Here is a 27,060-nt window from a genome sequence, read left to right as displayed (position 1 = left end):
TCCTTCAGGTCTCATCCTGCCATAGACTGTGTTCCTCCATACTGGCAGTTGGATACTGCCACGGAAGTGAGTACCTGTTGACAGCATTCAGTATCTGATGAAAAATAGCTAGCTGTTACACTATTGACACTTGTATGTCAAATTTTCTTGATTAGAAAATATTGTCTTGGTTCATATTAGTTGGAATTCAGTTTGCAGTTATTTAGGGAAGATGCTCAAATTTCTGGTCTCAGAAGGATTCTGATTTTTTTGCAAGTTTGGGACAAACCTGTTTCTTTTTGTCTTTCATCTTTTTAAACACTGCAATGGAATCATTAGAAAGATTCAGAAACAGATATTGGAGTCACTTCAGCAAAGCAACATGAAAGAAACTGGAAAACGACGTGCAGAGGAGAAATTCTGCTGCATTTCCAAGCTTAAGGTACAGAAATGTTTTAGCAAATTTATATGAATGCACAATTATAATTGCTTGTACTGTAGCCAAAATCTTCAACTCGTAGTCAGAGTTAAATTCTAGAGTAAGTGAATGAACGATCTCTGGGGTGTTTTTTGTATCCTTAATGCCTGTCATTGAGGTCAAGCAGGTTTGTAAGCAAAGATGTGCTGCTTTCTATGTCCCTGAACCTTATGCTCTGTGACATGTTAGTAGGCCTTGATTGCTCTTTTGAAGTTCCACCACCAAACATGTGTAATCCCCCTAATCTGATACAGTTACTGTTCCTTCTTTAACCTGTGAAATGAGCCTTACCAATTATCGCATGGCACACAGCTGTAAAAACTGACTACTGACAAACCCCATACTACAAGTTGTCAAGAAACTCTATATAAAGTTTGCTTTTCATAGTGATTCAAAGCTCTAGTATATTACTCTTGCTTTTTAGGATTTGCAGTAGATATGTTTAAAAATACTATTTCTTTTCTCTCATAAATACTATTTAATAGGTATCCTAAAATGAAAAGGATTTGAATGAAAATGCATATGTTCATATTTATTTTATTACTGTCAATTAAAAGTTTCTCATAAAAGGGACCTGCTATTTACTACACCTGTTCGATCGAACTCTTTCTGGGCTCATGACCTCTACTGAGAATGGAGAGTAGCTACTCAGACAAGTTATTCTATCGAAGACAACGATCTTACTCCTGCAAGTCATTTATCACTCAGATGAGCAAAGGGTGCAAAGATCTGATCTTTGTTGCACTTAGTAAACTCCTCTTTTTTGTTTTTCTTTTTTTTCCCCTTCCCTCTGGCTGCAGATGTTAGGCAGTCCTGCAGATGGCAATCTTGCAGCAGGCACAGGGTGGCAGTGCGCGTGCTATGCCTATGTCTTAGCCGGGGAAATGGGGCTTCTGGTTTCTGAAGAGAGTCTTGGTGACTGGGAATGGGCGAGGAACAAAATCCTGCTTCCTTTCTTCATTCACTGAAGCCATAGCTCTGTGGACATGGATAGCTAATGGGATTTGACTTTGTATTTGCATGCATGTCAGTATGTCAGGATGGTTCACTTGTTTTATTTGGTAGCATGTCTTTAATCATAAAAAAAGCCTGGAAATATTCCTGAATTTCAAATGCTGAAATTTATTCATTCTCCCTTTTCTTTCCCAGGTATTTCTGCTGGCGCTATCATTTGCATATATTGGTAAAACAATGTCTGGTGCTTATATGAACAGCATGTACACACAGATAGAGAAGCAGTTTAATATTCCAGCTTCTTTAGTGGGGATCATTAATGGAAGTTTTGAAATTGGTAATTACTCATTTTAATATTTTTTATTCCTTCAAAAAATAATATGTTGGCTGAGCATGTGTTAGGGACTCTTCTGTCCATAGTAATCTATCATTCACTATATGAGACAGAATAGTGATCAACACTGTCCTACCTTCTGAACTGACACCTTCTGAACTATGTATTTAGTGTCTTGGAGAGCAATGGGAAAACTTACTCAAATAAAGACGTTTAGGATTAGAAGCTGGTTCTGCTAAGTTAAGCACTATCTCAGGACAGATTGTATTAAATTTAAAGTCATATTTATCATTTTTACAGCTCCTTCCATCAGTGACCTGAAAATTGGTTGGAGTGGTTTGTCTCCTCATTCAAACTGAACAGTGTTTCAAGTTTTCATACTTTCATAGTTACAAGAAAGCTTCTAGTTCCACTGATAGCGACCTTCAACTCTCCTACCAGTGACCTTTACTGCCAAATGACAGGCACAGGTTTTGACATTGCCACCAAAGCCAACCAAAAGGCTTGTTAGCTTCAAAAACCATCTAAGTAGAGACCATCAGATGATGCATTTTATACCATGAAGCCCTGGATCCTCTATTATCTGTGGCTCAATGGAGGAAATGTTCTACATAGGCACATATGTACTGGCGGGAAGGGGAGTCAAGGCTCCATCCATACTTTTTCCTGGTCTCATCTACTTACATACACAAAGAGAAGGGACTGTTCACCACTCCATGCTGCTGCTTGCAACACAGTCTGATAAGGCCATTCAAAGTCATGAGAGAATGAATAACCAGAATATATTCATGCTTTTGAGAAGATAGGGAATTTTTAAAATGTGAAATTGTCGAGATTAATGAGGTGGTGTGTAGAAAAGTTACTATCTTAAAAATATTTTCCTCTTACATGAACCTTTTTAAAAGAGCGAGTTATGGCATTCCTCTTTCCAAGGATGTAAAATAACTGAACAATCACATTAAGATATAAATGATTAAGAATCAGTGTATGTGCCAGACATAATAGATTTATTAGAATTGTACAAGTGTACAAGTTTTAGTGTAATTCAAGCCATTGATTCAATGAAGTCTGTCTAGCAATTATATACAAGAAAAGATGCAAAATTCATTCAAGCATGATACTTGCCAGTCGGAGACACAGTTTTGTTCTTTTGACAAGAATGTGACAAAATTAGTAAGTGTAGTAACAATTGTTATTGTTATGGGACCTGATTCATTACATGAGATTTCTTAGCTGCATTAGCAATAAATGAGGAATATAGCAAATCAGCTGATTTGGAAGTGAAAGCAGAGGAGAACAGATTCAAGTTTGTAAGCCCATTTGCACTTTTAAATGGCACTAAAGACAAAAATCTTTTTAAAAATTCTCCTTAAATGATTTTTGAAATTAATATCAATTTATTATTCCTCTTTTCTCTGTATGCCATCTCACTTTTATTCTTTTCAATACCAAAACACCTAAATATTTACTTCTCTATTTTCCCATACTTTGCAAAATACAGTATCCCAGGAGAATAATTTCCTAAAAGATATATTTTTCTGTCTAGTCTGTATGTAAAGCAGTGGGAAAATTCTTCTGTATATGGATGCAGTCAAAAATCTTCTCTTTCACCATGATATCTGTTCTATTTTAGCTTCTATTCCCATGTTAATTCCCACCTAGTATAACTCTTCCATAAAAATTGACAATACAGATAGGAGAGAATCATTGCATCTTTAGCTAGTTCTCTGTCTAGTTAAAGTACTCACAAGACCAGAGAAGTAACAGATGTTGAGCTAACAAGGTATAATCAAAATTGTGTTGGACTTTAAAAGATATAAAGATGCCTTAGTTTATAAATATGAAACACCTTCTTTTTGCAGGGAACTTGCTGCTGATAGCGTTTGTGAGTTACTTCGGAGCAAAGCTTCACCGACCGAGAATAATTGCTTTGGGCTGCACAATTATGTCATTTGGCTGTCTTTTGATATCACTTCCACATTTCCTGATGGGACGGTGAGTATTTTGCTTAACTCACAATAGCTTCTATGACTCTTTTCTGCCTTAATCGAGAACTGAAGTCAGATTGCTTACTGAGAAAAGCATTGGGTATGGGATGATGGTTTTAGAGTGGCTTCTTTGTTTTGTTTCTGAGAGAGCTTCAAAAGTCAGTAATCACTTCCTGAAGAAAGTCACCCTTCTGCTGGGCAGCTGACAACCCTTCCTCTTTCTTGTGTATTTATCCCTTTTTCTGTCCCCTACCCCTTCCTCTTCATGCTACCTCTCCTATGGACTCTCTGAAGAAACAGTGGTCTATATGCTACTGTTGCATTACATAAACTGCTTTTATCTGCTTGGATGAGCAATACAGGATGATTTTTCAGAGGTCTTTGCTTTGGAATCTAGATTATAAATTGTATCTGATTGTTGTTCTGACAGTGCCTTTAGGTATGAGTCTTTATCCACTTTTTCATTGTTTTTACTTGGGTTAACAAGATAAGCATTTAGGCTTGTCTTCATTTTAATCAGTGAGATCATTTTAGAGAAAAGAAGATCCTTTGAGAGTTTAATCTTGTTATGCCCAAGGTGGTGTGTTTCTGACAGGCTTGGTAGCACCCTCCACTCAGGGTATAAATTGGATTAAAGCGCATGAAGAATAGGAGAGAAGATAATATGAGGTCTTTTTTAGGGTGTTCCATCATCTTCTGAAGCATCTGTTACAAGGTTATGTTAGAGACAAAATACCAGTCTGAATAAAACACTGGCTTCTTTCCTTCCTATAGTTTTTTTGGTCCTACTTCATGTTGTTACTAAGGCTCAGGTGACTTTTGACTTGGGTTTACTTTTTGCTGTAGCTACATAATCCCCTTCTAGATAGCTTCATTACTGAAGGGCAGATTTATGAGGTGGTGCAAAAGTATTTCTTCTGAATTTGTGAATGCCATATTTTGATTCAAACAGATATCACATTGAAAGCAGCGTTTTACCGTCTGAGAATTCTTCAGTCATGCCTCTGTGCTTTGTTAATCAAAGCTCTTTCTCTTCACCTGCAGAGAAACCATTAAAAGGTATGGCTCTTCCGGTATGTACTATTACTTTCTGCTCAGTTGTTTTATAGTATTTACATAAGCAGATTTTTTTTTTGATTAATACTTTTTTCAGGGCTCTGCTTTGAACTAGTACCTTTTCCAGGCTTGAAAACTAGAGGCCATGCAATTTCTTAGCTTTGTTTGGTTTTTGTAGTCTGTAACTCCAAAGTCCAAAAGGACTCTATAAGTCCTTTTCATGCAGTTTTTACAGTATCCAAACAGCTTGAGTTAACATCCCTGTCATTCCACGTTGCTTGGGGAAATCAAAAACCATGCTGTTTTCAGAAATCTTCATGTTTTTGACTTGAAATAGCATAGCACTGTGAGGAATTGGGAAACTGTGATTTGGAAAATGGTAAAAGGCATCAAGATCTCTTTTTGTTGTATCACACATGGAAGAAAAAATGAGAAATAGAGGCAGAGCAAAAAAGTAGAGCCTGTGTTCTTTTAGAGAAAAAAGAAAACTTATCTGGGGACTGAAATATACATCTCCATTACCAGTCCATATGCATATAAAGTAACTATTTTGAAATCAAAAGAGTGAGAGACAATGATTAAAAAATAACATAAAATTCTCACTCTGACGATGGGATTAATCTCCCTGGCCTTTAGCCACCTCGGAGACAGCCATTTAGGCTGAACTCTACGGGGTCCCTTGGTAAATAGTGGAAGGAGACTACGGAGTACTTTCAGAATGTGTCACTTACTGTAGAGATGTTCATAGTCTTTACTGCAAGATAGGGCAGATAACCTCCTGGATGTGCCTGTTGATTGTTGGAAACAGATTATCGGTGGATGGCAAAAACTAGGTGAGATGATGTTCCATAAATATGTGCTAAAGCTGAATCACACTGCTTTAATATCATTCTGTGTACACTGTGACATCAAACCCAAATGTTGTTATCCTGTAGTTTCCTATGTCTCCATTTAATAAAGAACATGATTTCCAAGCTTTCCAAGATTGCATGTCACTTTAGGAGTTAATTTTTCCAACTTTAGAAGGGATAGTTAGGAAGCACTATAAATAGCACTTCTTATTAATCTTTTAATTGAAGATTTCAGATATTGTTTTTCTTTACTTATGTGTAACAAAAAGTTAGAGATATGTAGAGGGATTTTCCTTAAATTAGACAGCCATTCAATGGCCATGTAGGCAATAGAACCCAGAGATTCTCATTCCCATGCCTTTACTTGGGCAAATTAACTGTTTCCCTATTAGCTTATGGACAAGTAGAACTATGACACTTTTATCACACTTATGAGCCCATCTCCTCTGTGATGTGAAAACTTATTTGAGTTTGACCACATCTGCATTTGGATTGTTTCACATGTGTTTGCTGGCAGGAATCTGACACCGATATAGTAGACCTGAGCTCTGAACAGTAATGTTTTCAATTAGAGTGATCATAAACTTGACCTGATGTCTTTAAAGCTTGAAAACCCTTTCTTTGTGACATTGTAGAAAAATCTGAAACGAAATACATTATTTCTGAAAAGCAGTTTTTTTCTCTAAGTAAACTTTTCCCATTAAAAATGTTCAATTCTAACAAAATTTTCTATTAAGAAAATCAAAATAAAATGTTTCAACTCAGTATCCAAAACAAGCCCCACGATGGATCACAGCAGCTTTGCCATACCAAATTGATAAATGCAGGGACATGTAGTCTGCTAACATGAAAATCTTGTAAAAGGAGCTGTTTTCTAGGTGAAAACTGTAGATGATTCAACATTCCTGTTTGGTTTGAAATGGAAAAGCATGGCATATTGGTGTGAGACAAAAATGGCTGTTTTAACTAGCTCTAAGTATCAGGTGGCAAATATAAATTATGATTGTCATTCCAAGGATCTACTTGCATCTCATTAAGTGCGAGGAGACCCTGCCAGGCTCTGAGGCAGGTCAGCATCAGTCTTGAAGCAGGAGGGATGCTGCAAGGACCTTCATCTAAGAGCCAAGAGGATCTCATCTCTCTGGCACACAGATGTTCTGGGTTTGTCCTCTATCCACTGACATTAAAACAACAGTTCTGCTGGTGGGAATCCGTAAGGAGAAAAGCCTAGGTTATACAAGTGATCAGCACTGCCAGATGGTTGGGGAAGGTGTGGTGTGGGCAGAAAAGTGTTTTAAACTCTGCTCCAACAAATGCATCAGCTTCTTCCAGTTCTGGAGCCTTTCAAGCACCTCGACAACTTATTTTCTGGTTTTACAGAAAAATCCCGTCAAAGCTTAAGTTATTAGTAATTCTTCATCTTCACCTCTTGAATGTAATTAATAGTTAAAATGAAAACAGAAATTCTGGCTTCTTATTTTATACATAGATTGTGAAAAAGAGCCTGGATCCTTGCTGTGGATATTTGTGCTGATTGGAAACATGGTACGAGGAATAGGTGAAACTCCCATCATGCCTCTAGGCATTTCATATTTGGAGGATTTTGCCAAAGCAGAGAATTCACCTTTCTACTTGGGTAAATTTATAAGTACTCCATCTTATTATGCTAACTCCTAGCCCTTGAACAAACAAACAAATAAGCAAAAGGAAAAGGTACGTTCTTCTGACTCCATTAGACCAATAAAGGAAGATGAGAGAAGGACTTTGCTACCTTATCTAAATAATAATACTGTAGAGCTTGTAGTTTAAATATTTGTTATTAATTTGTTGAAGTGAGGCTGGTTTTAGGCCTAATTATCTATTTTGTAGAGTTGTTTTAAACATCTATAATACTTCCAAGAAAATAATTATGTGCAGGCTCTGATTTTGTATGTTTTCACCTTTTCATATGTCAGGATGTCTACACACAGCAACTGTGATTGGCCCATTCCTTGGTTTCTTATTGGGATCATTCTGTGCAGAACTGTTCGTTGATGTGGGATCAGTAAACACAGGTAATGGATGAAGATATAAAAGCTTTCATATAAATCAGTAGGCACGAGTGGTGCACTAAAAGATGTTTCTGAGCTAGTATGAGTTGTATTCATTTCATCCGAGCTTGCTAGTGTTCCGTTTAGAATGGAAAATCTGTTACAATATTTAATGCAATAAATGCCCTGAGTTCACACATGAGCAAATGAATCTCCATATAAATGATTTGATGAATTATTGTATTGCCTGACTTACAGAGCAAAAATATTAGAATTAATTTAATGCAAAGCACTAAATTTGCCAGAAAAGTTAGCACCATAAGAAAAGAAGACTAGAGACTATTTATTCTCTTTCATCAGCCTCGTTTTAAGATCTTTAAAATGTGTTAAATCTATTACATATGTCAGAGATTATTAGGAAAACAAGCAATGACAGCAAAAAATGTTTCTGAACTAATATGAGATGTTTTTTCTTTTTAGATGACATAACTATAACAGTTACTGATGCCCGCTGGGTTGGAGCATGGTGGCTGGGCATTTTGATTTGTGCATCAGTGAATCTTCTCGCAGGAACACCTTTATGGTTTTTGCCCAGGTCCCTTGTGAAGGAAGGAGAAACCCAAGAACATGAGGAGTTTCGTAAAAAAAATGTGGTGCTGTTGCAAGAAAATGATAAAAATGAAACCAAGCAGACCATGTATGAAACTGCTAAAGGCAAGTTTTACTGTGTCTTATTTCCATCTTATCATTTTTTGTCCTTATGATTTAAACTATGTCTGCGTATTTTTATAAGTAAAGATGGGTCCAAGGTATGAAATGCATACATCTGTTTTTCAACTCTCTATAGTACAAAGGATTTATACAGGGATTTAGAATGGCCTTCACAGAAGAAGAAAACTAATTTCATACATCCAAGTCCTGACTTCCCTCCTTTTCCACCCTCCTGCATTTCAGGTATATGTAGATCTGGAGCTTTTCTTTTCTTTCTTTCTTTTCTTTTTTTTTTTTTTTTTTTTTTCCTTCCTAGAGGTTTAATGCACTGAAATGTCGTAAAGGATATTACACCTCAGTAAGCTGTGAACAAATTGAAAATATTAGTTACATGTGTCTCCAAATCCACTGTGCCGAAAACTAGCAGAAGTTTTATGCACTTCTGGAGTCCAGCTTAAAGACACAAAGGGAATTGATGGGTGCTTAACTGTCTCACAGACACTTAATGGCTCCTTGAAGAAGGCTCTATTTCACTTACATTGATTCAGGCTACCAATAGCAACATTCACATCTGTGTATTTTCAGATTTATATATCTGTAGAAAGCTATTTTTTCCTTCTAATTTTTGTACTAGTTAGAAACATAAATGAATAAAATATGTCAAAGGCTATGACCTTCAGAGTAGTGATTCTGGATGCCCAGCTCCAAGTCCGAGCTACCGCTCTGTGATGTTTCAGGCTGAGCTCTGAATAGTCACCATACTTTGAGCAAACACTCAGATATTGATTGATATTGCAACTTTAAACAGTTTCTTTCTCTGCTGTCATGTAGCCCCAAATCGACTCATGAAGAACATACTGCTTTGGTGAGGTAAGTTTCCTAGCTCAGACTGTGTCTCCCTACCACTCCTGAGTACACTTCAGAGCTTATTTGTATTTGTCATCATTCTTTTCCTGCACTGATGTGAATGTCCACTGTCCTTGAATATCCTGAATTAAAAAGGTTGCCATTTGAAGTTGAAACTTGAAGTATTTATAGTTCAAATTAACATGGTAACCTCTTCTGCAGAAAGCTCTGATTCTAAACTGCATGACGTATATAAATAAGCCAGCCTATTCATTGTGTTTCAGATATTTGACCCATTTTTGCAAGACTAATATACTGATCCTGTTCTACTGGTATGCTTGCCTGCCTCTGAAAGACACGTATCAGTGCTCACTAGTGCTCACTTTCAATGAATCACGGTCATTGTTCTACAGAAGTTTATGTTTTTCTGCAGAATTTCTTGACAATACCTCAGCACATTAATTGATAGAGAAGATGAGAGAAAGAGGAATTGTTGTGGGTTTTTTATGGTTCAGGTCCTGATTTAATAGGCATTACTCAGAGAAAAGACATGTGTAAATTAGTTTCTCCGAGGTTTACCTCACTGAAGACAGGAGATGTGGTGGGAATAATCAGAGTCACTTCTTTCTTCAGGCCTCTTCTCCCCTACCTTTCCCTTTCCCCCTCACTAACACTAAGGTAAGCCAAAATTAGTGATCATGTCTCTGTGACAGGCAGTTATAGCTGTCTAGTCTGTGTGTATCCTTTCCCCTTTGCACTCCTTTTGTCTGCCACGTGCTGGACGTGGGTAAGGGATCCTGACAGATGCTCTGCGGGGACGGGATGAGGGGAAATGGAATGGGAATAACAGGGCAAAACTGCAAATCTGCAGTTTCAAGGTTCAGTCATAACCTAACTCATAACCTTCAGGAAGATTTTGATGAGATTTTTACTGTGTTTATAAGCAGCACCATGCATGCTGTCTGTGTGTGTTCGGGTGGTGGTGGTATCTCCATGTAGAAGAGATGCACTGGGAAAGGCTGCACTGAGCAAACAGTCTTTGATCTGTGGTCTCTGTTCAAGCACAAGGATTAGCCTGATCCAGTTAAGGACTGTCTGTGTTCCCCTCTTTCCTCCTCAGATAAACTGAGCAATGGATGATTCATTTCACAAAGCATTGCACTAACTTGTTGCATTCTCTCTTTCCAGATTTCATCCCGTTCCTCAAGGCTCTGTTTCGCAACCCAATTTATATGTTATTTATATGCGTAACTGTGTTACAGTTCAGTGCATACAATGGCATGATATCCTTCATGCCAAAATACTTGGAACAGCAGTTTGGAAAATCTGCATCAGACGCCATCTTTTTAATTGGTACATTCACATTTTGCTTTGCTCTAATCTACCACTTGGTGATGGCTGTATGCAAATTCTCTCCCTCTATACATACACATATGTGCATGTATACCAGTATACTTGTACAGATATATACACGTAAATGTATACATGCTAGGGTCAAATGCTTCTGCGTGAGAAAGATTCCACACTACAAAGTAGTTCTAAATAATCATTTTACATTTTCTACTAAACATCTCCTGATTTCCTATTCAGAATTTTGTAACAGTCCATTTCCCGTCTTCTAGATTGTTCCAGAAGTTTCAGTTGGTTTATTATATCATCTGATATAATTTGCACCACTTGCACTACTGATGTCAAAGAGATTATGCTAATGGCAAGTAGTTGAAGCACAAAGCAAATATCATGAAACAATAGGTTCAACTTTTTCATTTCTTAAATGCTCAGCGTTCTCTCACTTAAGGGTTGAGACTTAATTAGACCAGGACAAATTATTATAGAAGAATCACCTTAATGTACATCAAGCCATACTTCTGTTCCTTATTTGAATACTCAGTTTCATTGTAGCTGCCACAATTTCTTTAAATCATACCTTAAAATGACCCATATCTTATGAGTACCACTAATAACCTCTGTCACCAGTGTTTTGAAGTTCTGCATACAAAGCCATGTAGCTATCATACATCTTATCTGTATGCTGACATCATACTGTCACTGCACTGCAAAGCTCTTTTTCAGTTTGACTACCTTCGGTATTCAAATACAGAGTACTTTGAGAGGAAAACAACTCTCATTTAATGGCTCTTCCCTTTCCTCACACTCCCCATGCTCACATGCAATCAAGGATTGCTAGAGAACCAACACCTACTTGAGCAAAGACAACCAAGTCATATGATGGCTGTGTAAAACTAGTTCCTCAGTATCTCTGTCAATATTTGCTTCATTAAAATATCAAACAGTGAAAAAGAAGAGTGAAGCATATGTTCACTAATCCCATGCCAAAACTGCATGTCTGTTTCTTATTTCTGTGATCTCTGCGTATGTAAAGATGTGCTCCATTAGGTTATCCTGCTCTTGAGCTGCTCTCTCAGATAGGAGGAAACGCTGTCTTTTTTTGTGTTGGACTAGACTGCTGTGGTAGATTGCAATTTTCTAATGAATTGAGTCCTAGCCACTGGTTCTCCAAGCAGTTCACAACTGCTGTTGACTTTGGCTTTGGTTTTTCGAAGTGCAAGGAAACTTTAGTTAAATTAATCAGCCATAGGCACTATACGCATCTTTGCTAAATTATATGCACGTTCTTCCTATATGGGTGGCTTTACCAGTCTCCTTATTTATTTTAACATGTTTTACTCTTTTAAATAGGTGTTTACAACTTACCAGTCATATGCGTTGGTTATTTTTTTGGAGGCTTCTTCATGAAGAAGTTCAAGATAAATATTTCTCAGGCTGCAAACCTGGCGTTTTGGATATCTTTATTTGATTACTTTCTCTACTTTTCTACCTATTGGACTATCTGTGACACTTCACCAGTTGCTGGCCTAACAGTTTCGTATGAAGGGTATGTTCTCTAAGACACATCGGAATGATTTTTCTTGTCAGAAGTCAGCCAGAGACTCCACAGTTTTTCAGAACAAAACTAGGTACATTTCAGCTTTAGGATTTAACTTTTCTAGACTTTTTAATTGAGTGAGACACTACGTCTCTAGGTCTAGCTTTGGTTGTTCCTGTTTTAAATGATACATTGTATTGAAAAAGATATACATATAAATACTTCTACAATTGCATGTCCCTACTGATCCTTTCACTAATACAGTTATATATGCAAGTCATAACTGCAGGTAAAAGTAAAAAGCTGTTGATCAAACATACATATACATGAATGCACTTTCAGAATTACAGAGGAACAAAAACTTTCTTTATCTTGCACTAGTTTACTGGAATTTGCTTGTTATTAAGAGAACAGGAAATTCATCTGCGGTTTCTTGTTTTGAAGCCTGCCATTAATCAGCAGGGGGACTGCATGTATGTGAATGCACATGCAAGTATATAAATGCTTATTGACAGTTGAGCACCTATATGCCTTAGGTGAGAGAAATGCTGTAGGGTATGAATACCTACTGAGGAGTATATACTATAGTATGATACCCTATAGATAGATAGACGGGCATGACTGCTGGATAGAAGCATGTATGATTGTGTCCTGGATCAGCGCTTGAGCTGGAACAGAACTGTAAGCATTTCACAGGCTTATACTAGGGATTTCAGTACGGAAATATTTATTCATCTTCTAAATGTATTTCAGGATAAAACATGTTTCATATGCAGAAAATACTCTGCTTACTGACTGCAACAGTGATTGTAATTGCACACTGAAAGTATGGGACCCTGTCTGTGGGGACAATGGAATCACTTACGTGTCACCTTGTCTTGCGGGGTGTAAAGCCTCAAGGGGAACTGGAAAACATATGGTAAAGCACTTTTTTTTTTCCCCGCACTGTTGCTATGAAATATAGTAGGTGAGGAATAGGGGGAGAAATATCCATACCTGTTCACTCACTTGGACTTGTATGAAATAGAATTGGACAAATTCATTGAGTAGCAACAGAAATTCCAAGCTGAATATGAACATTAGTTTAAATTAAGTTTAATTTAAAGAATATAGTGAAGAAGCTTCTATTTTTTTGAAGGAAGTCAAAATACTAAAAACACTGTGAGAAGTTATTTTCAGGGTGTTATCAGCCTGTCTGAAACCTGAGAGCATTTCAGCCAGAATGAAATTCTACAGTATGAGTATAATAATCTCTTTCATCCTATAGATTTAAATAAATAACTAAGTATTATAGAGCATTTTTCATCCTAATTAGCTATACATTTTTCATAATTAATTAAAAATATTTATAAGCCCTGATGAGATGGAAAACAATTGCAAGTAATAACTTCAATAAAAATCCAAACCATACAGATTTTAGAAATCATTTATGCTATACAAATATTTTAGAGAACTATTAGATTAGATTAGATTTAGTATGGGCCAGGTGCTGATGCCATTATTTGCTGAGGGTAACATTTGTTAGCCCTTATTCTGTGAATAGTCTAATTAATTCAGTAGAAGCAAGCATGTGAGTTAAGATATTATAACCTGGCCTTAAATCAAATATCTGATTTTTTCTCTTCTAGCATGTGAGATCCTGTGCATTTGGTTTATGAAAAGAACGGCCAGGTTTAATGGCAGGGGAGGGACCACATTACTAGGCTATGGTGGGAAATATATCTTCTACAAAGGGCTCTTTTGTTGGCTTGCTTGAGGTTGTGTACTCCCAGCTACATAAGAGCACCCCAGCTCCCTCCTGCTAGGACCCCACACATCACCTACAGCTGACCGATGGATCTATGCCTGGCAGCTGGGCTACACGTGTGACCTACAGACTCAGGAGAATGAGCAAGGCACCAGTCGTGCGAGTTTCACACTCAGTGTGTGAGTTTTGATAGGTCTATATGATTAAAACACTCTTTTGACAGGTATTGGAAAACTGCACCTGCATTGCAGCCTCGGGGTTTTCATCTCAAAATGTCTCTGCAATTCTGGGCCAGTGTGACAGAGAAGAAAACTGTGACAAGATGCTTCATTATTTTTTAATATTGTCGTTAATCTGCAGCTTCATTTTTTCCTTATCAGCTATGCCTGGATATATGGTCTTAATAAGGTACAGTAAAATGTTCTTATCTTAAGAAACCTATTGGACTTTTTATTCTGGGGTCAAACAGCTCCATGATTTAAAAGTGTATTACTTTGTATGGAGGGAGGAAGAACAGAAAGATCTTATGTCACTTCTGTGCTGATTGATAGGGTTTAGTGCATGCTAAATTTTGTTAGCTTTATGTTGCTTCTGGCTATCAGCTCTATCCTGAGTTAATGAAAGACCACTGAGTCAGTGTATTGAGATACCGAGAGGTGCATAATACCCATCTGCTTATTGATCACATTGACATGATGCTGATTAAGCCACCACTATCTTGCCTTGGCCTGGGCTCCATGCAGGTGGGTGATACTGGGAGAATAGCCTTTCCTTTTGCAATCTGACAGTCCTAGTTAAGGAACTTCAGTCAAAGTCGTGTAATGAGGATAATGAAATATTTTAGACAACACTCTAGTTAGAATGATTTCCTTCATTCTAACCAGGTAACTATTTTTATTAATGTTACCGCTGTTAATCTGTGTACAATGCAATTACCATACAGGTCTCTAAAGCCTGAAGAAAAATCACTTGGAGTGGGTCTCCATGGACTAGCTTCAAGAGTACTTGGTAAGAAAAGCTCTAATGCGCATCTCTAGGGCTTATCTGGAGTTAGATGTAGGTCAGGGCTGGGTTATGGGCATGGCACAGGTGTCCACCTCTATGGAGTGCCTTTGAGCAGGGGAAATTTTTCTTTTTTTTCCTTTTTTTTTTATATAAATCTAGGCAACATGGCAAACTGGAACAGCTTTCAGTTTGTGTTGTATTGTGTTGTGTTGTGTGTATTGATATTGTGGGATAGGCTGATTATATATGGGGCTCATCTGAAAGCCATCTTGTGTTCCTTCCTTCTTGTCAAGTGCTCACTGAACAGAACACTCTCATTGGTAAGAAAAAATGCTGAGTTTTGAGTAGGAATCACAATTCATGCTTTTTATATTGTAACAGGTATATATAGTTAAATACACAATAGGAAAGTATTATTTTTTGCTGAGAGTAAGTGATAAAGAGGAGGGAACATAGGAAAGGTAGAGAACATGGTTCATGCTGAAAGAGAACAGGACAGATGGAGTAGGTGAGAAACTACACAAGTTCTGTAGTGTACCTGTTACTCAAAAAATATACTATTCACAAAAGCATTGCTAATATTATTTTTTTAGCTGGAATTCCATCTCCCATTTATTTTGGAGCTTTGATAGATACCACGTGCTTGAAGTGGGGTACTATGAGTTGTGGAGGAGAAGGAGCATGCAGGATGTATGATATTGTCACTTACAGGTATGTTTTTTATTTTATGAGCATTTCTCATCCTTACTATATTACTAAATATGTAGAGATACAGGTGTATGCTCTTCATCTTTATCCAGTTCACAGATTTCTCCTGCGTTAGAGATTTAACACAACTGTTTCCTTTGGTATTGGCTTTATTTGTCAAGTGCAACCTTTGCTACAGACATTGCAACATCCCTTGAACAGAAATGTCCTGTTACCATGCTTACATGCACTGAACATTTTCCATGAGAACAGGCCTTAACACACTACAGGTCTGATGGAAACACTCATGGAAAAAAATGTTAGATGTTTAGTGGCTTAATATCTTTGAAAAGAAAATGAGTGAAGTTGTACTTGAATTAAGTTACAGGGGAAATTTAGGCAGAGGACATGCTTACCCAAGCTGGAATTTGATGCAGGATATTATGCTTCATGCCTTTTGTAGTCCTTCTAGAAGCACTACGGGAATTTTGAAGAAAAGTGATGTTGAAATAACAGCCTCAGCCTGATTCCTGGTAACACTGTGTTAAGATCGGTTTTGGAAGAAGAATGCTAGCTCATGAATACCTGCAAGTTTTCCTCAGATGTTCTGAACTGCTCTTTTCGTATCTCTCTCTGTTTCCCCTACCAGGTGGTACCAGGTAGCTAACTTAACTGTCCAGATTAGTTGCCTGAAGTTGAGTGGGGTAAGCAGCCACTTTGCTGCCCTTGACATGTTCTTTGTTTTTGCACTGATTCATCCTAGGTGAGATCCAAGAGCTCAGGGCACAGGCTTTGCAGCAGCTTGGTCATTATCACAAGAGGATGTACGCTGAATAGTTTTGCTGTTGTTTTATGAATGCATATACTTAATGAAGTTCATCTTTTATTCCAGATGGCTCTACCTGGGTCTGCCAGCAGTATTACGTGGAGTATCCTATATCCCATGTGTATTAATTCTCCTTATTTTAAAGAAGAAACTTAAATCTTCTGAAAACAAAGTCTTAATAAATGCACCAGTGGAAATGCAGGCTAAAGAAGAGGAGAATGAGTCACTAAAATAGCATGTCAAAGCAGGACATATCATGAAAAAGCCTTGCAGTGTAAATCTTGGACATATCTTTGTGAAAAATCTGTTATTTACTAGTGAACTCTTGGACAGACATTAAAAGAATTACACCAAGTTATATCCTAATTCTATTCTTAGAAAAATATGTGTCCATAAACAGAGGCTGCAGAGAAAAATGTGTCTTGTGCAATAGAGCAAGGAGTAGAAGTATGAAAACTTATGAAATGCCAGGACTGAGTCATCTGAGCAAAAGGCTATGAAGCAAAAACATATGTTTTGAATCCTGGTTACACTGAAGTTAGTTAGCATTTTGCAACTGACTCCAGTGATGCCAGATTTCACCCTGGAATTCCCCAGTGCCTTCTGCCACAGCCTCTCTCATTGACTGTGGACAGGACACATAGCTTCTTTGGGCTTCAGTATTCCATAAAATTATGTAATTATATTGCCAATACTTTCAGGCAGGGACTGTCCAGTGTTATGAACCTGATTTAGGTCATGGCCTGGGTGCTTTGGTAACAAGAACAACAAACAAAAATTAAAAAAAAATTTAAACATACTGTGTTATGGGGATGTTTTAAAGCTTGTGTACAATGAGGACAAGGAAAGGTTTACATGATTTGTCACTTCAGTCACATTCACTTTAGAAAGTAGTAACTTGTACAATAAGAATGATAGAATGGTAAGTGGGGGAACTTTGCCAGCAAAATGATGCCTATTAAATCCTATACCTTTACGTGTTTTGACAGATTATTCTTTGAATGATAAATAATAGTAGACACCTGTGTGCTCTTTCTGGTCTTTGTCCAGCTTTTATTTCTCTCATATGTGATGCTACAATGAAGGCAGTATCCATCTGGGGTTCAATGTCAGTGACCCACTGTCCTAAGATGTCTTAGGTATCTCATAAAAAGGCCCTAAATGTCTCGGGAACAGACCCATACAGACAAACCTACTGATAGGGATATACATCATGCAAGGTGCATATCTGGTTGGATACCATGCATCCCCGTTTAGCCTCTAGATTGAAACTGCCTCACGTTTGGCTTCAATGCAGAGGAGCTTCGGTCTGTCTGGAGCAGGCCATATGGGAACTTCTCAAACCCTTTTAGTATAGCTTTTGGAAATCCCCCAAACCCCTGACTGTTATTCCCTGCTGCGTAATGTATGGAGAGCTTCTGGAGCTGTATTCTATACCATAGACTAACACTCCAGTACTTGCAAGTGTTTCCTACTTTTATTTAATCTGTGTGACACAGAATCCCTCTGATTTTATACATCCGAGAGCTTCTACAGCCGTGAAAAAACAGGCAGGATATTTCACCCACATAGTTACATTAGGGCAATTATAAAATTGTACAGACTCTTTAGGGTGGCTCATTAACTGTGTGTGCTTGAAAGTGCTTCAGGTAAAATCATGTCCCTCAAAGAGAAAACACCCATTTCTTTTCATGGAGCAGGGAATTCAGCTCCAAAATTTAAAGTTTTCAGCTTCAAATATGGGAAGTCTTACTGTTAATTCTTTTGAAAAGATAAATCACAGCTCCTTTCTCCCTTCGCACCACCTCATGGAGCTGAACAGCTATAACATGAGGAAGGGGAAGAGAAGAAAAGGGAAACATGATGCAGCATGTAACACAGCAGAGCAAAGAGTACAGGTCTCTGCTATGCCCCAGGTACTCTAGAGGCATCGTGAATATTTGAGACACAGCTAATTTTTATTATTGTTCTTGCCACCCTAGAGCAGTTAATGAAAGCCATCATTCTTCCTTGTGGTGATTATTATTCCTCCAAAGCTACAGTTAAAAATCTCTTGCAAGTATTTAGTCACAGTTTGGTGCCAAGGTAACCTGGGAAACGTGAAAAGATATAGCCTACCAAAGTTTCACAGCTGTGGCAAACAAAAGGGCCTTGTTAGTTAAGTAAATCTGTGCCGTATAAATGGACCACTGCCAAAGAGTCAGGCCCAGTTAACTCACTGTGTTTTGAAATGGAAGAAAGCAGATAGGAGAGTCTCCTAGTTTGACATTTAGCCTTTTGGTACTGACATTCATTTTCTTTTCAATTATTTCAAGCAGCTCATCTGCTTGAGAAAGTGTGGCAGACAACTATCACCAGACAGTTTGAAATCACTATCCTGCTACTCAATCTGCTCATTGACTTAGAAGGTGCTGGGTGGAGAGAATGGATGATGGCATGGTAGGGAGGTTTCTTGGCATAAGTCTAAGGCAAGAGCATTACTTCTCTGAAGCAAAACCAAGAAATGGAGAGTACAGGGCATTCCAAAGTAATCGTTATAAAATCTTTATAACATCCCATGTTTGGTACAACAAATATTCCTGGCAATAGACTGGGAGGTTAAAAAATATTATTGGAATTATTCCTTCTAATGCAAAGCCAATCTTCAGACTTGATCCTTCCAAGTTCTGAGCATGCTGACCTCAGTTCAGCAAAGCATTTAAGCATGTGCCTAACTTTAAAATGAGTGGCCACACTGATGTTTATTCTTTAAGCAGGTGAACTGTGCTCATGAAATCAAACATCTCAAGATTGATTGCAAAAATGCCATAGTTGTAACGCTCATTTGAACAGAGGCTACTGCTGTAGGTTGTAGTAAGTATTAAAATCATATCCACTGTGCTTGAAAGTTTTGGGCTGATCCTGATCTACTGGTTCAAGCACTGAGATTTGCATCAACACTATGGGTAAAACAAGCCAAAACCAGGAATAATGTCAGTAGAAGTAAGTGTGAGGTTTTCTATAAAGTAGTTGCAAATGAAGGCTTTAGTTGATTAAATCCCATATCAAATTGATAAAAACGTGTGGTAAGTTTCTTTTCTGAGTGCGCAGGAGCTGAGCAGATGGCTTTCACAATGCAGTTAACCACATTTGTTTATCACTGGCTTGGTAAAGGATGCTTATGGATTGAGGTTTGATTTTTAAACCTGCCATGTGGAGGGCTGGGTCTTACGCCTGGATACAGAGGCTGACACACAATAAGAAACCAACACTTGATGTTGTTCTGGCAGTGTGACCAATACTATCAGCTTGGACATATTTTAAAGGCAATGGTACTTGGAACTGTGTGCATATCATATGTTCATCTAGCGTATTGTATTCAGTGCCTTTTGTAATGATTCCTCTTTCTTGATCTTTTTTTGACCATGCTCCAGCAGTGAGTTGACATTTTCAAAGGACTACCCACAAAGTCTTCAGTATCTCGCTGAAAAAGCTAACACTTAATTTAAAGCACATCTTTATGCATGTGTAGGATATGATACTATTTTTGTATTTACATTGTTTTATATCAACTTTTGATTTCATCAGTTTCTCCGTATTTTACAAGTTGTTATTAACAGGCTTAGACCTATCTTAGAAACTGTTGTATCTTACACAAATATCATTATCTGCCTGCTGTTTCTAATATTTAAGAATTTAAACCTATTCCAAGTGCATGGCTAAACATTGCTGATGATGTACTTTGGTTAAGGTATGATGTTTTTTAGAGACAAAATTCCTCATCTGGGAGTATAAAAGGCAAAAAATGTTACCAGTCAAGTGCATTTTAATTAATGGGCATGAAGGAGTTATGTGACCAAACCTGCATCATTACAAAATAATTTTGTTGAGAGCAAGTCTATCTGGTTTATGATATGATTGCTGGCTTCATGTTTGTGATACATACATATTATGCTAATGTATAGCTTCTGAACAACAAACATTACAGTTCTGGATGAGCTTCATTATCAGCTCAACTTCACTTTCTTTCTTCAGGCATTTCACTATAAACAGTGAGCTGTTCCTGTGTGCTTTCTACCTCAGGATGAATTTTATCAGAAAATCCCTCCCTGCAGACTCTTCTCATCCAAGCAAATTCATATAACACAGCACCCAGAAGTAATTCAGTCTGTGGATGTGGAGCAAGTAAATCCCTGAGCATGCCTGGGATAAGATTTGGCAGAGGAAGAAGTTAAATACCTTTTCAGTTTATATAAGTTTACTCATGTAATAAAAACTGGATATATTCAGCAACAAATTCCTGGCTATTGCTGCTTCTTTTAGAGATTTTTCAGTTTCTTCCTTTACTAATAAGGCATAAAGTGTTCCCAGCTATGCTGGTTGGGATTTTGAACTTTCACTGTGACTAGGACTTCCTCTAGGAATATGGGAAATTGTTGGGTGATTTACCTTTCCTTTGCTTTGTCCAGAGCCCCCAAGGCCTAAATTATTTTAAAAGGGTTTTAAATCACATGAGAAAAACTTGCAGATCGCATTCGAAGGTAAAGCTTAGGCACGACAATGCCTAATGATGGGGCCCATCAGGATGAGCCCCACTCGGAAGCTGCAGGCTGGACGTGTGATATATGCCTGTTAATTTCCAAGAGAGTTTTTTTGGAAATACAAACAGTAGTTGCTCAGGATATACCTGTCTGCATGCGTCTGTGGGTGGGAACTTGCTGGATCCTTATAGCCGGGGCAGTGGGTCAGGAAAGTCCTCACTCGGAGGGCAGGGATCCCACTTTGGATGGGAAATGGTGGTGTGTGTGTGTGTGTAGGAGACAGAGAAAGAAGTTGAACACAGAGGCTGAGTTTTTGTAAGAGGCCTTGACCCCCCCTGTGTTTTTTTTAAAGACTACCTAGCTTTATAATGTTATCATTTAAATGGTTCCTAACAGGCTTTAAGAAAAACCCAAGACTTCTCATTTGAGATTAATGGAAAACAAGTGGTCCAGATCATGCTGTACCTTTGCTGTTACTATTGTTTCAAGGCTGTTCTCTGGAAGGCCCCAGTGAAGGCAACGGCGTGCAGTCTGGCACATGAGGATTTCTCTTTCTTCTGTAGGTGGCAAACCAATCTTAAGAAAACTTTCTGATATAAAGACAGAATTGTATATAAAAAAAGCTGAAGTTTCTGCAGATGCTTTCAGAATTACAGCATTATTTTCAAGAGGGCATGAGCCCTGCTGCCTAACCCTGCTTTCCTTCCCCGCTTTCCTACCCTATTACCCAGCTTCTGCATGAGTACCAGGATAGTAGCATTTGCAATAGCACTGATGCTGCTTTGTGGCTTACACTTATGACTAGGAATTTGGAAGCATATTTTATCAAGGATATTTGCACATGCTCACACACAGACACATAACTTCTGTCGTTTATCAACTCATTCATTTTTCAGGTATTACAACTTATTAGACAGATAATCCTAAGGGATGCTGCAGCCAGTAACAACATCCACTCAGTGGAATTGGAGGCCCTACGCTTCTTTCCTTTTATTTTAATTCTTGTTATGCAGAAATCTGGCTTCTGAAATCTTCTGCTGGGTGCTAAGGATGTCATTTCTAATCCAAATATATTAAGTACAAAGCTATTCACTGTTCCTAACGTTCTTTGTTCGTTTATCTTTCCATGATTTCAGGTCAGATAAGCTTGACCAATGAAGGCTGGATAAGGTTATGAGCTTTTCTTGCAACTGGTCCTTTAGGACCAGTCCTCGTTTTTCTCTGTTAATTAGCAATGCCAGTGGTATGTAGAGAAGAGCTTAGTTTTCTCCAGATCTTTTTTTTCATCTTATTTCTGTCATGAACATCATCCTTCTGAATTTGATACTACACTCCTCCATGGAAGCAGACAGTGATATTATTAAAAAAGAATTATGACTTTAGTAAATGTTGGAGAGAGGAAGAATCTGGTAGAAGGGGAAGAGTTATTTTGCTTTGGTACTGTGAGCTGATAAATCCAAAAGAAAATCCTATCACAAGGAAAAAGCCCTTCTGCCGTATATTTGCATGGCTTTAATATTGAGGGTCAGCCACTGAAATCGTTCAGTATAGCTAGTGTAATTGACACTTTTCCATACTTTTTCGATATGTGTTGCATAGGGTTGCAATTCAGTCACTCTCCCAAGTGTGCAGATGACTAAGAATAGGGAATACTCTGTGAAATTCAAATGCCAGAGTGTCCCAAAATGGCAGCCGATCCATCAATGCTCAATTTGCACGTTTATTATCACAAATCCATTAAGCAATATCATCTCAAAAAAAGTGTCAGGAAGAGAGAACACCAAGATTAAGGTAAGTATACATATATCTTTTGTATAAAGAATGTAACAGGGAAGAGAAGAGGTGCTGAGAGGGTCCACCTAGCCTATGTTTGCGTGGCAGGAGTCCAGGTGACTCCAGGATGTGCAGTCATCCTTAATGAGCATTTATGTACTGTGGGATGAGAAGAAGACAGGTGGCTGTGGGAATCAGACCTTAGGTGGCCAGGCAGCAGCCAAGGATTAATACCTGGACAGGACTTTTAGCAAGTGCTATATATGTTGGAATAATCCCTTGTCCTGGATAAATGAGACAAGTTCTAGGAAAAGAAATAGCACATCCGCTAAGACTATCATGTAAGTTATAATATCGGCTGGCAATCTTTCCCTTTTCACTTCTGATCTGATGATCAGGTACGTACCTCTGCCCCTCACTAGAGGCTTTGCCAGGTGTCAGTGTGTGTCCTGCAACGTGATGAGCTGACCTCTGTCCCAAAGGATGCACGCTGCCAGCGGGGACCCGCACAGATCCAGCATGACCTTGGCTTTGCTCAAGAAAAAATACCAGCTTCCCAAGAGGGCTGGGTTGGCAGGCGGCTCTGCACAATGGCAGAGTATTGCTTGTGGTCGCTAGAAAGAAAAAGAAGGGAAATAAGCAGGGGAGCTGGGGCTGACACCACCAGCGTCCCCACTGTGGTGGGGGCACAGCATCTGGTGCATCTGCCTTGAATATAGCAACTGCAGAGCAAGTTGCAACTGGCAACCCCCAGGCTGTCAGAGAGGGTTTAAACTACTATCGGTTGGTAACGTGCTCGCACTGGAGAATCTAGGCAGTGATAGTGATGAACAGATGGGAACAATTTTGTGACTAGGCCTCTCATTCCAGTCCATTGCTGTTGGTTTAGCTCTTCTGGGTCTATAAATTGAGTACAGTAAGTAAATTACATTCTCTACTGCCAATATTTCTTGGCACGTATCTACTACTGTTTGTCAAGTCTGATGATAAAATTTAAATGGCATGGAGGTTCTCTGGGGATTGTTTTATACTCTGTTTTACTGTCTTGGATTTTTTCCCAATATGTCACAGACATTCTGTTCTGTTAATATCTTTTTTACCACAAACTTACTCATGTCATTTAGTATCTGTTTTTCTTTTCTCTTCCGTGTTTTTAGATTCTTCAGATATTTACTTCTGTCAATCTTTCTAATGTAAGCCTGTATCTCCCTGTATACTAAGCACCTTACAATTTGTCCTGAGAATGCAATGAGATATATGTGATGCTCATCCAATGAGCATCCTTATCATAGCTGCACCAAAAACCAGTTCTTGACTGGAACACTGGTTTATTCATTGCTTTGAAAGAGGTCTTCAAGTATTGCTTTATCCAAGATCTTCCTACATTTTGATATTATCCTGCGTGCATTTTTTTTTTTTTGCTGTGAGATTTTTCTAGAATTTGTACCATTTACAAAACAAAAAGCAAAGATCATTTTTTTAAAACTGTGTTGTCATTGACCCTGGGGAACTGAATGACAAGAACTTATTTCAGGGACTCCTGTTTTTGCTTTTCAGAATACCCAAAGCCAGCTAAAAACCAAAGAAACATGGCTTACTATGAAGAAGAGAAGAAACATGGCTACTGACTGGAGTGGAACACCAAAATGGTGAATATTCTGCTTTTTTAATGTTTACCATGTTTACCATTATATCACTGATGCTATCTAGCAGTTGTCTTACAGATTGCAGAGGAAGATATCTTCACACTCCTTAGCAGAGGACCTATGAGAAAAAAATTCCCATTCTTTAATAATTCCATAATTCCCTGAGATTATACTACACAGTTGTTTCAGTGACACTTCCCAATAAATCTTTATTTTATATACTCCTCATGAAAAATCCCCCGAATCAAACTACCATAACTAATATTTAAATACTTCATTATTTCATTAAAAAACAAAACTCTATATAAAATATTGCTTCAAAAAGTAGCTGTAAAAAAGCTACCTTCTCAAATCTGTACTTGGAATTGCAGCTGAGAAATACTGATCTGGGAGAAATCAGGATGTGTTTTCCCTGAAGCTTCTCATGTCTAGCACATTTTAACTGAAAGCAGAAAGTTTGTAAGTTTTCTGTAATGATTGTTACAACATCATTTAATAGAAAAAAAAATCCTAAAATGCATAAATAACTCTAGTCTTGTACAGAAAAGTACTTTGAAGTTTCTTCTCATTTAAAAAAGGTGAAGGCAAGTTTACAGCAACACAACATACAAACAAATCAAAATAAAGGCATTAATAATGATTTACACATCAGCGCTGAGATACATTTCCTATGCTTCCCCCTATTTTCATGCTGTGGTAAGCACGTTCGTTCACATCTAATTTTCAGATATGTTTCTGTACCCAGAACTAACTATTCCGATGTGGAGCATTTATTTACCTCTTGTGAAATTGGTTAAAGCTCTGGCCCTCTGCTTGCGAAGGCACAAGCACCGTTCCCGGTGCCGGCTCCCTGGTGCCAGGAGGCTCACCCGTCCTTGCCCTCTTTTGCAAGCTTGGCACGTGCGACTTGGCAGCTTAAGGCTCAGGCTCTGCTGACAGTAAAGCTTAATCAGTGCGACCAGGCGCGACTGAAGGAGTGACAAGTGCGTTCCCCTCGCTCGGTGCTCCCACTGCTGATGAACGGGACGCAGTGCTCAATGTGCAGCCTCTCGAGCGGGAGCTGCCATCTGGTTTACCTCTGCGTGGCAGGTGGCCAAGCCTTAAACCTCTGCAAATTCTTAGTCGACTACCAAAGTTAAAACATGAAGTGTTTCACCATTGCTTTGGGGCAAACAAGGCAGCTGAACATGGGGAACATACACTCACTTGCTCTAAATGTCCTTGCTTGTCCCCAGCTGCAGAATATCTTGCACCCATTTGATGCGGTTCATAACACACAAAGGGTGTCGATGGGCAGCTCCGTTCAACCAGGCGCATCATATCAGGAACTCTGTGTCCTGCTTTGGGAACATGGCTGGCAGCGTTAGGCAGCGTAGTGCCCGTCCAGAGCCGGGCAGCAGCTCACATCCTGAGAGCTGTTCTCAGTGCCCTCTCAGGGGGGCTCTGACGCCCACCTCCCAAGAGCGTGTCATGGAGATGGCCACTGCTGCTCAGCCTGCTGCAGAGACACAGCACTGAGTCACACTGGCAGGAGGAACAATATCTCCATCAGTGACAATAAACAATTGCTTGTTGTTGAGCTACTCTTCTGTTTTTTATTTTCTATGCTATCACAGGCCTTGCAGAACAGGTTCCTGGTGGGGCAAGGCCAACCTACAGCCAGTTGTCAGGCTGGTGGCTGACACAAAAACCCACACTGTAGCTCACAGAGAGGCACTGACGTGTGCTGCTGATGGTGCTCTCTGCCAACTCATGCTGGTGGGTTGGCCAGGACCTGGTGGCTGTGGCTTGCCTCACCGACACTGCCCTTCCGGAACAAGGTCCCTTTTTTCCCTCTAATGTCTATTAGCAGCTGCCTCAACACACCTGAGCTGCATTGAGAGGTACTATGGCAAACACTGGTACAGGCACAGGAACCCAGTTTGCAGAAGCTACTGACAACTATTTTTATGGGAGTGCCAAAGTCTCTGATGGTCGGATTCATCTCTTCTGACTTTCCATTGTCTGATGCTGATCTTGTTGTCTAGCCTTCTTTCACGGCCGTATCAAGAGTTATTTCATCTTATTCTGAAGTAAGTAACTAAGATAGATCAGACAAATCACATCCTTGGAAAAGCTTCTTTTTTCTCCTCTGACTAGAAAGAGAAACGGTCTGACTGGTTCATCTGCACAGGATCCAGGCGGTGCTGCCACGTAAATGGATCCTATCTCTCTGAGTGACAAAATTGCAAAAAAAGTTATGCCCTCTAAAGTATGTGTATTTAACTTTAAGATGCTTTTATAGAAGTGCTGATGGGATTTTCCTGAGCCTCTCACTTTGAGAACTTTGCTTTGGCTTTTCTCCTCCTAGGCAATGGGCTTCGCAATTACTTTTCCAACAGACTTCTGTTGTTCTCTCTGCCTGCAAGCAGGGGGCAACGACAAATAGAGAACCCGGTGTTAATGTTGATACAGATTTTTTAACTATGAGGCATATAGTAGCCTCATAGTTAAAAACAATCCAAATGTAGGTTGCAATATTTGTATCTTCAGAACTATCGGATTAAGTCAGTATTCTGGGGAATGAATCTAAGCATTTTAAACAAAGTGTTTTTTTATAATTAAGGCACTAAGAACTAGGGAAAGATAGATTTTTCTTCAATTAAATAAATGTATGAGCAGATGGGACAGTGGATCAGTTTATCTGAAGTCTAGATCTGATTGCATTTCCTGTAATCTGAGTTGTTGTAAGAGAAAGAAAGT

At 38.7% G+C, this 27,060-nt stretch overlaps 1 protein-coding gene across 1 annotated transcript; it reads left to right on the top strand.

Annotated features, from left to right (window-relative positions):
• Nucleotides 1–349: 349 nt before the first annotated feature.
• Nucleotides 350–16,724, top strand: LOC134137484 (solute carrier organic anion transporter family member 1A2-like). Its single transcript, XM_062570515.1, has 14 exons — nt 350–421; nt 1,607–1,748; nt 3,608–3,740; nt 4,686–4,792; nt 7,130–7,276; nt 7,596–7,694; nt 8,151–8,384; nt 10,416–10,580; nt 11,928–12,123; nt 12,868–13,033; nt 14,085–14,269; nt 14,805–14,869; nt 15,460–15,577; nt 16,446–16,724. The coding sequence occupies exons 1-14, from the start codon at nt 362–364 to the stop codon at nt 16,612–16,614; spliced, it is 1,986 nt and encodes a 661-aa protein (XP_062426499.1). The 5' UTR covers nt 350–361; the 3' UTR covers nt 16,615–16,724.
• Nucleotides 16,725–27,060: the final 10,336 nt, after the last annotated feature.

Source organism: Rhea pennata, chromosome 1 (genome assembly GCF_028389875.1).
Source record: "Rhea pennata isolate bPtePen1 chromosome 1, bPtePen1.pri, whole genome shotgun sequence".
In the NCBI taxonomy this organism is placed as follows: domain Eukaryota; kingdom Metazoa; phylum Chordata; class Aves; order Rheiformes; family Rheidae; genus Rhea; species Rhea pennata.
This window is presented reverse-complemented; position numbering and strand designations above follow the sequence as displayed.